This window comes from Impatiens glandulifera, chromosome 1, assembly GCF_907164915.1.
Source record: "Impatiens glandulifera chromosome 1, dImpGla2.1, whole genome shotgun sequence".
Classification (NCBI taxonomy): Eukaryota; Viridiplantae; Streptophyta; class Magnoliopsida; order Ericales; family Balsaminaceae; genus Impatiens; species Impatiens glandulifera.
In genome coordinates, this window is record NC_061862.1 from 45,705,516 (window position 1) to 45,717,646 (window position 12,131).

Consider the following 12,131-nt stretch of genomic DNA (forward strand, 5'->3'; position numbering starts at 1 on the left):
ATAAAATTTTGTTATTTTAATTTATATATTAAATTATTCTTTATTCGTTTTAAAATTTGTTTCACATTACGAACATATTTATTTTTAATATGCTAAATTATAATATGTTTTGGTCAACAAATAATGTTTTTGACATTTTGTATCTAAAATTGATTATAATACTCATTATCTCTTAATAATGATCATATTTTTTTTTAATAATTTTTGCATATTTTTTAAATCTTCATATACCGGTTAGTGAAGAATCGATGCAAATATTTACACATTTTATGATTTAATGACGAATTACCCTAAAATGTAATTGTGAAGATGAATTGTTCAAACTAAACGTTGAGTCATATAATAAAATATTATCATTTTAATTTATATATTAAATTATTTTTTATTTGTTTTAAAATTTGTTTGACATTATACACTTATTTTTTTAATATGCTAAATTATAATATCATTTAGGTCAACAAATAAAGTTTTAAACATTTTGTATCTAAAATTGATCATAACACTCATTATCCCCTATTAATGATCATAATACTTATTATTTTCATGGATTCTTCACTAAAAAAAAATACTGATTATTTTTTAATTTTATAGTTATTTGTTTATTTTAATTATGAGAATGTTTATTTTAATATGTTGTCTAAAATTTTTGATTATTTTTAATTAAAATTTTTGTTTATGTTTACACATAAATTCAACTTTATTAAAAATGTTCGAAGTGTTACGTGAGAAAAAATATATTGGTGGTTAAAATATATAAATTCGATGAGTTGGTTTGAGTAAGATTATTATACGAGAAATTGATTAAATTTATGAATAAATATGAAATTAAATGGTTGATTAATAAAAAAAAGTTAAAATTTTGAGTAGAATGTTTGATAAAAAAATAATATTAACATGTAAGGGAACTAATATTAATATTTTTAAAATAAAAATTAAATAATTTCATTTTAAAAATTATTAATATTATTTTTCTTTTAAATATATTTAACTTATTTATTATTTTTGTCTTTTAATATTCATATTTTAAAATTAATATATATATATATATTTATAAATATATATATATATATATATATATATATATATATATATATATATATATATAAAATGTTTGGGTATTTGAAGAATTTTATATTTAAAAATGTGTTATTTTATTCTTACAACAAAAATTACTTAACTAAACGAATTATGATAGCTCAAATATTAAGAGTCGGTTAAGACTTTAATTATTGATTCGCATTAAATGTCTTACATTTTACATTGAAGTATATTATGATTTTGAAAATTTTGTTAATATTCTAAAAAAAAATTAAAATGTGAAAGATAAATTTTGAGGTACGTGGAATATTTTTTATGTATTTTTAATTGTTTTATCTTTTATAACTATTTATAAATGAAATAATTTTATAAAATTTATTTTTTATTTATCTTTATTTTATAACTATAATAATGTACCTCGTTAATTTAGCTAGTTAATTTAAAAACTCTAACTTCTCTCTTTCTGTTTTTCATTCCACAGCCACGACAGCGGCTCAAAAACTCTATTCTTCCCATCCTTCCCAGCTCAGGCTATATTCTTCAATTGATGGCAATCCCTACTCTCTGTCTTCCTTTGTAAATCGATTCAGTCTCTTTAATAATAGTCGATTCTTACTATTCTTCTTCAAAGATAAATCTACCGACAAAAGATTCAGAAAGAATCTATTAGGTAAAATCGTCCGATAACACTATTTTATCGCATTTATCGATTTCAACGAGTTAAATCGTGACTTTACTACGTTTTTGTTTCTAAACGAGTTTCTTTGACTCTTGAATCGTTTTCGCTTAGTCGACTCGCAAACTCGAACAAGTTTATGAGTTGACTCGCGATTGTGACAGCTTTGTTGGGAACGACCATGACTAAATATAATAACAGCCTTATAGAGAAATAAACTGATATTTTAGAAGTTAGAAATTGAAGTTATAATAAAATATAGTAAGCAGAAATGTACTCAGAGACGAATCTAGGTAGGGTTTTGGTGGGCCGAAGCCCATTTTGAAAAAAAAATTTTACGGTAGAAATATGAAATTACCCTTAATTTCTTAAAAAAGTTTAATATAATTCATTGTTTTTTTATTTAATTATTAAAAAAATGGTAAAACTTACTTTTATATCATTGTTTTTTTTAAATTTTCTCGTTATTATTTTAAGCCTACCCTAAAATTTTTCAAGCCCACCCAATTCGTCATTCTGGATCCGTCCCTGAATGTACCTATTTATTTACTTAAAAAAATCAAAAGCAATTATCTATATTTTCATCTTTTTTGGGGGGCTTAATATATCGAGACCAAGAACCAACCTCACTTACAAAGCCCAATTTGAAGTCTAAAATTGACAAACCGGTGAAGCCCAAATTTTGACTTTTTTTTCCTTCTATACTTATAATTAACTACTTAAACAAAGTAAAAAATCAAACGCCTACTTAAAATAGTTTCTAAAATAAAGAGTTTACTTAAATATATTATCATTATTTATATGCATAATTAAATATACTATACCTTAATAATTTAAACAGATAAGTATTTAAATATAAAATTAATTAAATAATAATAAATAAATGGAAATATAAAAATATTATATTTACAAAATTAGTAATATTAATTTATTTAAATATATATATATATATTCTTTTAATGTAAAATCATCTAAAATCGTAATATTGAATTATATATAAACTCGTAAAATTTTGTAAAATTTAATTATTTAAAAATTATCTAAGTTTATATATACCCGCTAGATTTTGAAAGTCTCGTCTTAGACAATAGAATGATTCTAGAAAGAATCCTAATTGTTTTATTAGATTAACATCTTTTGTGTGTTCCTTCTCTGTGTTCGAATATTTACATCTGAGGACATTTAAAAATATATATATTTTATCAATAATTTTTTTTTAATAAAATTATGAGATTTGAAAGAAGAGTGTATATTCAATAAACACATATATTCCACAATAATGTAAAACCATATTTTCATTTAACTGCTATTTATTTTCTTAGGTTTTTTTTGTTAAACTATCCCAACTTCTAAATAAATTAGCTAAATTTTCATATATATTTTTCTATAAACCATATTCTCTAGCTATATTTTATATACAACATAGTATATGTTTAATTAAAAAAATATTGGCCCAAAATTCAGGATTGTGGAGACTAATGGCATCCATCCTATGAGAAATTACAAGGAATGTGATTTTTCTTCATCTCAAATTTACCACAATAACCTTCGTATGTTTATTTCAAAATAATTTAAAACATTTTTTTTTAAAACGAATTAACGTCATTTCATTAAAAATTCTCAAAAACGGAAAAAAAACCCCACGAGTTTAAGAAATCATTCTAGACAAACCTAGAATGATTTTGAAGTCGTAACATTCTGAATAAAAACTAAAAACCTAAACACGTAAATGAATTATTTGATTACAATGCTTTCAATTCTAATGAGTTCAAAAAACGGTAAATTCCGGTTCCTACAGATATTCTAGTTCTGTTCCGTGCTTGGAATTCTTCTCCACGTTACCGCAAGGGCACTGCGATCCGATACAATATCTTTCCATAACTCTTCAACGCTCCTACGACGGGTTCTGCCATATACCCTTGCATTCCGTTCTTGCCAAATGTTATACACCACTACTCCAAAGCTGAACACGCTTGTTGCAAATTTATTTCCCTTGGCTTTGAGTAGTATTGTTTCTTTGATTTAATTTTATTCGCTCGGGAAACTAATCAGCTCCAGACTTTTATAGAATCTGTAACAAAGCTCTGAAACAATACAGCAGCTCCCGAACAGGGGATCTATGGTTTCTTCATTTCCTCTGCATAAAAGACAGCTCGCGTCCGGGATGCTCATATACTTGCTGATACGATCACGAGTGTTGAGTCTTTCCCAGAAGGCGAGCCATAGGATGAACTGGTGTCGAGGGATAATCTTCGTTGACCTTACAAGAGGAGTCCATTCTACTTTCTACGCTTTTTCCAGAGTTACCTCCTATATTTTCTTTGATACCAGCTTCCCATTGTCCTCAACTTTCCATTCATGAATATCCGGTTTGTCGTGTAGTTATATGTTACTTATATGATCAAGTATCATATGTCCTTCTGGATTTTTTCTCAAGAGTGAGTCACAATTCTCGTCTTTAATGTCTCTGATTTTTGCTTCTGTGCAGTCCCTTTTGATACAGGTATTTTGAAACTCCTCCTTGTGGATGATATGTTGGTTTTTGAACCAAGGTTCGTGCTAGAATAGAGTGTCTTTCTCGTCCCCTAGCCAGATGTCATAAAAATCTGCAATATCTCTTCTTAGTTTAAGAATCTTTTTCAGAGACCAACTCATACCTTCATAAATTTTGCAGGTCTAGATGCTGGTTTCATATTTCATAAACCTCGTATGCACTCATTTAATCCATAATGACTCTTGATTGCGCTCCAAAGCCCACAGATGCTTGAAAGTGAGAGTTTTGTTCCACTCGATACAGTTCTTCAAGCTGATGCCTCCCTCGGCCTTTGGTTTGCAGAGAATGGTCCATTTGACTTTCTTTCATCCTCTTCCGTTACTGTCCTAGATAAAGTTCTTCATCAGTGTGACGAGCTCCTTCATTACCTTCTTCGGAATAACCATCTTCTGCGCCCAGTAGCCAGTTATGCCCATGACCACGGTTTTGATAAGTTCGATCCTCCCTGTATAAGAAACTTTTTTCGCTACCCAGCCAGATATTGTATTTTTTACCATAATTTTAATTAAACTATAATTAATAAGTCACTTATTAATTATATACCATGACATTTTAAATTAAACTATAATTAATTAATGGATTTGTCCTTAATTAATATGTCACTAATTAATTATATACCATGACATTTTAATTTTTTATAAAGAATTATGACTGGTCATTTAATTAAATAAAGAGTTACATAAAATGTATTTGTAAATAATAATAAATAAAATCTAAAAATTCAAATTAATACGTTACATAATATAAATCTGCAAAAATTAAGATTATAATGGAACTGATCCACCAACTACTTAATTTTTTTAGAATAATTTCAGAGACGAACTCATTTAAATTCAATAACAATGAGTAATGAAGATGAATTAATTCTCAATATGACATTGTTTTATGTTGAACTTTTTAAACTAATATATTTTATTTTGTTATTCATTTTTAAACTAACCTAGTTTACTATTTAAATTTAGTATTTTTATAATTAATTTTATTATTTATATTTAAACTCATTATATATATTTAAATTTTTATTTTTATAAATTTAATTATTTATATTTTAATATATATATATATATATGAATATTTCAATTATTAATTTATATAATATAATAAATATTCACTTTAGAATTCTCATAAATAATTGATAAATACTAATAAATTTAAAATATCTTAACCATAACAATATAAATTCATAAAAAAAAATATTACAATCATCATTCTCTACATTATTGACGATTTTGTTCAGGACATCGTTGGTTACGTCTCGTATGACCTTCTTAGGCACACCTCTCATAAATGATGGATCTTCGTGAGTTATCAATTTTGGTTCAAATACGTTGGCTTTGACCTTCATTGGTTTTTCTTCTTTCTCAAACCAACGTATTTGAACCAAAATGGATAACTCACGAAGGACCATCATTTGTGAAAGGTGTGGCCAAGAAGGTCATACAAGACGTAGTCAACGCTGTCCTGAGCAAAATCATCAATAATTTAAAGAATTTAAAGAATGATGATTGTATTCGTTTTTATGAATTTATAGTTAAAATATTTTAAATTTATTAGTATTTATCTATTATTTATAATAATACTAAATTGAATAGTTATTACATTATATAAATAATAATTAAAATGTAAATAAATATATATATATTAAAATATAAATAATCAAATTTTAAAATATATATATATATATATATATTAATTTAAAAATATACATATCAAAATATAAATATTCAAATATATAAAAATAATAATTTAAAATATATATCAAAATATATATTAAAATATAAATAATTAATTTATAAAAGTAATAATTTAAATATATATATATATAATGAGTTTAAATATAAATAAATTAATTAATTTAAAAAAAAAAACTGAGTTTAACATTAAAGTATGTTAATCTGGGAAGTTGAACGGAAACCGATGTCATATTAGGAATTCGTTCGATGAAGACGAGTAAGTCGAACAAACTAATTAAGCGGTGTTGGAAAAATCTCTATCCAAAATTTTGAGCAATAGTAAAATTAATTTTTGCCCGAAGATTGGTAATCAACGCCGAAAAATGTTAAATGACAACTAACTATCTATAAATACAGTCAAAATAATGAGAAACTCATAAAAATTATTGGAAAATAGATGTAAAAAAACTCCTGGATGAAAGATAAATTCAAACTCCTTGTAAGAAAAAAAAAAGAACTTCAGATCCGACAGTATCATCTCCTTTGCTGTATAGAATGAGATGAATACGGACTCAAGAAATTATAACCAACACATTTATTAATCAAATTACAAAAATCCGAGATTTATAATCTGATCCGACTAAATAGATTTTCGTATTAAATGAAATACAATATCAATTCAAATTTGAGTGATGAAAAGAGAAACTAGACATCCTTATATACTATAAAAAAAATCACGAGTAAGATAACTTTTCAATAAATTGTTAACCTTTATGTTATGTATATAAAAAAAAACCTCTAATTAGTGTATTTTGTGTGCCAGTTTTAATGATATCTCAATAGTCATTAGTTTTTCTTATAGCCTTTTCTTATTTTCGTTTTGAGAAACTCAATTTGAAGATATCCGTACTCGTTAATTTTTTGTTTTCACATATTTTAATTTAATTTCAATCTTTTATAATGACGGTCCTTAAGCTATTGTCACTTTTTTTTATAATATATGAATCATATAAAATAAAATTATTTATTGAATTTGCATTCTTGTATCTTCTTCTAATTGATAATTAAGCTGAGAAACCACAATAAAACCATTTTTTCTGGAAAATCAAAAGAAAAGAATGTCATGGTGTCCAGCTGTGATGAATATGTGTTTTAATTTGGTGAATGACAAAAATACTACATTAAATTGATAATATCATGGGACATTTCTGCAACTCCTTTACAGCAAGCAATAGAAAGAATAAAAATAAATAAATTCTCAGTTTCTAGAATATATTCTTGAAAAAAAAAATAGAAAAAAATATTAAATGAATAAGTAAAAAGTTTTTGTTCATTATTTAAGTAATGGAATAATCACCCCTCTATGAGGCCAAACAATGTCTTATAAAAGAAAAGTGACATTTAAAAAAAAAAAGATCAATAAGCATAACTTAATTTCATTTATCTATTTTTAAAAAGATTTTGTATTTATTAAATTATAAAGATGTTGTCAGTATACTTACAAATTAATTTTATTATTTTATTATAAATATATATATATGTATGATTTTAATATTAATATAAACAAAAATAAAACAATTATTTAGAAAGAGGATAGTATATAAACATATAAATTTATAAATTATTTTGAAAAAAATACAAAATATTGAAATTGGAGAACTCTTATCATCTAAGATATCTTAATTAGTGTATTTTAAATTTAACATCTTAATAATGATCCTTGCTAATTACTAAACATTAAGGTAAAGATGATTATAACTTATTAATTATCAGTCAAGATGAGTTGTTGAAAATGAATAAAAAAACTTGCTAGTTTAAAAATAAGTAAAAAAAAATGCTGAATTTGGAAGTAAAGATTTGAATGAATTAAAAATTAACAAGGTAAGGTATGGAGCAAAAATCTAATTAAAGTATTATATTGAATAAAAGGAAGCATAGACGAGGAAAATAAGGAAATGAACTATTTAAGACCATCACTTACACATGCATCCAAGTACAGTAGCTCATGTCCATCAAAATAAGAACCAAAACAACCCATAAATGTATTGATGGGAATAGATTTTGCGTATCAAACAAGCAAGATAATAATAAATGGACATATTATATGCATCTTTAATTCATTTCTATATATTACTAATAAATAACTAGACTAGGGTTAGGCTTATTAACTAGCTAGAGTCCTATTAATTAGGGTTTATTCACTATACAGCTCTTCTTTCATGTTACATTTTTATTTTTTTATTAAAAATTTTAATATCAACATCTTATTTCTTTTCAATCTTCTACCACTCAATTTAAATATTAAAATTATTTTTATAAAATTTAAAATAAATAAAATAATTAATTAAAAACTCAAGTAACTTATTTTTTTCATCAAAAAATTCTCAATAACCCAAACATCAAACTCTTAATCATCAAGGGATATTGTATAATTGTTTCATTTCTTACATTTCTATCCATCATGCATTAATTTGGATTATTTATACTAACTCAATATTTTATCATCTAAATAAGCTTTATTCTTAATTAGAAATATATTTATACCCTTAAACATAATATTTTGTAACTTAAGTAACTCAATTTACAAAAACAAAAGGGATTATTCAAAAAATACAGAAACACACAACAATTGTACATAAACCTCCTAAACAAAGGAAAAAACGAGTCTAAAAGAATAAAAACTCAATACACTACTTACTATGTACAAGTAGATGTACAAAACCCAAATGCCAAATATATACATTTAAAATATAAAAATTGAAAGAACATAAGTTATATATATAAACAAGAGCTAATATTGAAGAATGGAAATCCTGTCTCATGAAAATATTAATGGGTTTTCTCAATATGGAAAATTAAAGGTGGGATTTTTATCAAAAGAAAATTCTCAAACTTAATTATGCAACATAAATTCATACCAAACTAGGATAAAAGAACATATAATATGCTTAATATGCTAGTTATAACTCATGATCATCTTTGGGCTCCTCCTGGAGTCCCTGAGATGGCATGATCATGTCCTGAAGAAGCCCGCTATCTCTAACCGCCATAGAAGCCGAAGTCGATGACGACGATGGTGACGACGAGGAAGACAAAGGAGGGTAATACAGTCTGTCCTGATGAATAAAATCCGAAAAATAAGGATTTATAGAACTATTAGAACTAGTAGTACTATAATTAGGGTTATTGATGTAGTTAGTACTTAAGTCGAATGGAGTGGACAATATGGGTAATTGGTAGTTATGGGGATTATAGGTTTGATAATTATATGGTTGTGAAATGACAATATTGGGGGAAGTTGCCGGCGCCAATACTCCGGGGCCACATAATCCGGTGGTCATTTCCGGCACAACCACAGTACTGTTGTTGCCCCGTGGGGTCAATGGGCATTGATGTGTGTGGGTTCCCTCATATGTCGTGACAACAATCGACGAATCTTGTGAAGATCTCTCCACTCTCTTCTTCACTTCACATGCTGCCGTGGTACATCGGTAATAACTCCTTCATATCAAAACAAACATTTCACAACAATTGTCACAAGTTATAACATGAATTGTCATAAACTTCGAGTTTAAAACCCAGAAAAATGTTCCACCACATGATTTTGATACCTTTGTGTTGTGGTAGAGATATTGATCAAGAGTACCTCGATCTCTTCATATCATAATTGAAGTACTTCTATATATGAATTTTGCAAATTTCTCTTGCTATAAATAATAATTACCTTGGAAAAGGGCTGTTTTTGACTGCCTTTTGGCCATATTTTCTCCATCGATATCCATCATCCAAGTGATCAACGTCGCTTTTAGTCATGAAAGCAAATCTTGGTTGCCTTGGCCTTTTTGTATTCTTCTTCTTGGGTTTTAACCTAATTAATCAGTAAAGGTATCAAAACCCAATTAATCCCTTAACTAAAGATCGATCATTTATATACAATTAACAAATAATAGAGAAGATGATGAAATAGATCGAGGAAATTAGGGATGGAATTTGATGAATAAATATATATATATACTCATGATGTTTATTCATATTCTTCTCTTGATCACCATCATCATCTTGTTCGTGTTGATCTTCGCATGTGGTCTTAGTATCATTTGTGACCTCTGTGGAGGATGATGAGATGGAAGTGGACTGCCCTGAAGTAGATGGCGCCATTTCCGGTGGCGGCGGCGGTGGTGGTGGTGGAGGCGGCGGTGTTTGGAACATATCGAATAAAGAAGGGTTGTAATCTTGTATTTCGAGCATGTCGGTGAAGCCTGAGATAGAGTTTTTAATTTCTGATGACTCACAATCGAATATGCTTGGAAAAGGGGAGAAACTGGTCGGAATCTGATCGGAAAATGTGGAGCAATTTTCTTCGGTAGCTGCTTTGAGCTTATCATCATGTTTGTTCTCCATAGATGTTTGTGAATATCATGAGTTTTGATGCTTCATTTGAAGCTTTCTTGGTAAAGGTGCAATTTTTTTTATTTTTTTTTTAATTGAAAAGGAGTGTAGAGAAAGACAAAAGAAAGTGAGCTCAGCAATTGTGTGAGAGAGAAAAAGAGATAGAGAGAGAAGGGACTGTTTGGTTGTAGGGTGTATTTTAGAAGTATATATATATATTAAGGAGTAGTGGAGAAGACCATTTAATGAATTATTTAAATTTTTACTACTAGATGTCATATCTTATTTAAGAACCCCTAACCTTTTAATTTCTATCCTAAGATACACTTACACTTTTCCTAGTTACAATTGAGGAATTTCTTTATCTTCTTTTCAAGTAAAAATAATATTTGATAAGGAATAAATATATCTATAATTTTATATAAATTAATCAAGAGTTTGTAATGGTGAATAATCTTTTATTGGAGAAAATAATTGTGACAATTTGATAGTCTTTTCTAAAAATTAGCCCAAGTGAAAAACTTGGTTAAGATATTTGGGTTAAAAAAGAATTAAAACTTAGTTTAGATATTTGAGTTAAAAAAGAATTGTTCTTTTCAAAATTTATAAAAATGATTTTAATTAAATGGGAGTTAATTCTTTTTCTTTCTTTCTAAACATTTTTAGTCCATTATCATTCAATACAATAAAAATTCAGTCATGAAGACAAAAGACACTATAAAATAAAATATTTTGTTTATTGGGATTATAGAAGATAAGAAATTGAATTTAAAACAAAATAATTTTGTATTATCATACTATGATTACTTAATCAAAGACCCAATATTGATATATAGGTCTATGGTTATGGATGAATGAGTTTGACATGAGATACAAAGTGTGGTTGTTCTAGGCTTTGTTGATAATTTATCAAGGTGCATTTCAAATTGACCTCAACCTTCTGTCAACACAAATAAAAAGAATAAAAAGATATGATAGGTATATGATTCATGAACATCGATGAAAGAGTTCTTAGTCATGGTATCATCCATAGACATATATAAGAATGTAAAAGCAAAATAAAAAAGATGGGAAATTTTCCATTACCTTATTAGAGTTGGGGAATGGGTGGGATAAATACTAACAGAAACGATCCAATACGATATTTGTACGAAACGATACGATACAATATTATCTCACTCGGGTCCTATATTGATACGATACAAGCACGAGATAACACGATCACGACACGATTATGAGTTTATACTATCGTAACACGGTTACAAGTCGACATGGACACATCACGAGTATAGACACGACACAAATATAGGCACGACACGAGCACGGGTATACACACACGAAACGACATAAACAGAATTAGTCAAATGACTTAAGCCTCCACGTTAACATTCTCTAAACATATTATATTTTTATTCAATTAATAAATTATTTAATTTTATAAATATAATAATTATAATTATAATTATAATTAAACATACTAAAATACAATAAAAAAACTATTAACTTAAATAATATAAATTAAAATATAAATAAAATAAATAAATTATATGAATAGAAATGTGAATTTATTAATATTTTTTTTTTCGATATTACTTTTATTAATTACTTATTAATTATTTAATTATTTATAATTTCAATTATTGTTAATACATTAAATAATAAATACATAATAATAATTTAAATTTTAATAATATAATAATATAATAATATATATTTATAATTGGATTAATTGTTACAAACTTTTTCAATTTCTATCTCATTTTTTTATTCAAACTACCTACTTTTACATTAACATTATCAA

The 12,131-nt window shown here is 26.2% G+C and overlaps 1 protein-coding gene across 1 annotated transcript; it reads right to left on the reverse strand.

Moving 5' to 3' along the window:
• Positions 1 to 8,752: 8,752 nt before the first annotated feature.
• On the reverse strand, positions 8,753 to 10,669 carry LOC124921864 (probable WRKY transcription factor 48). Its single transcript, XM_047462562.1, has 3 exons — positions 9,957 to 10,669; positions 9,666 to 9,809; positions 8,753 to 9,442 (listed from the first exon to the last, which is right to left on the reverse strand). Exons 1-3 carry the CDS (start codon positions 10,340 to 10,342, stop codon positions 8,902 to 8,904), a joined length of 1,071 nt encoding a protein of 356 aa, XP_047318518.1. The 5' UTR covers positions 10,343 to 10,669; the 3' UTR covers positions 8,753 to 8,901.
• Between the last annotated feature and the right edge of the window lie 1,462 nt (positions 10,670 to 12,131).

Excerpts from the sequence above, each read along its gene's own strand:
- LOC124921864 (XM_047462562.1), bottom strand. The coding sequence starts at position 10,342 with ATGGAGAACAAACATGATGATAAGCTCAAAGCAGCTACCGAAGAAAAT. Across the intron at positions 9,810-9,956 it reads AATATGAATAAACATCATGA|GTTAAAACCCAAGAAGAAGA; the intron begins GTATATATATAT and ends CTGATTAATTAG. Across the intron at positions 9,443-9,665 it reads AAAAACAGCCCTTTTCCAAG|GAGTTATTACCGATGTACCA; the intron begins GTAATTATTATT and ends TTTGATATGAAG.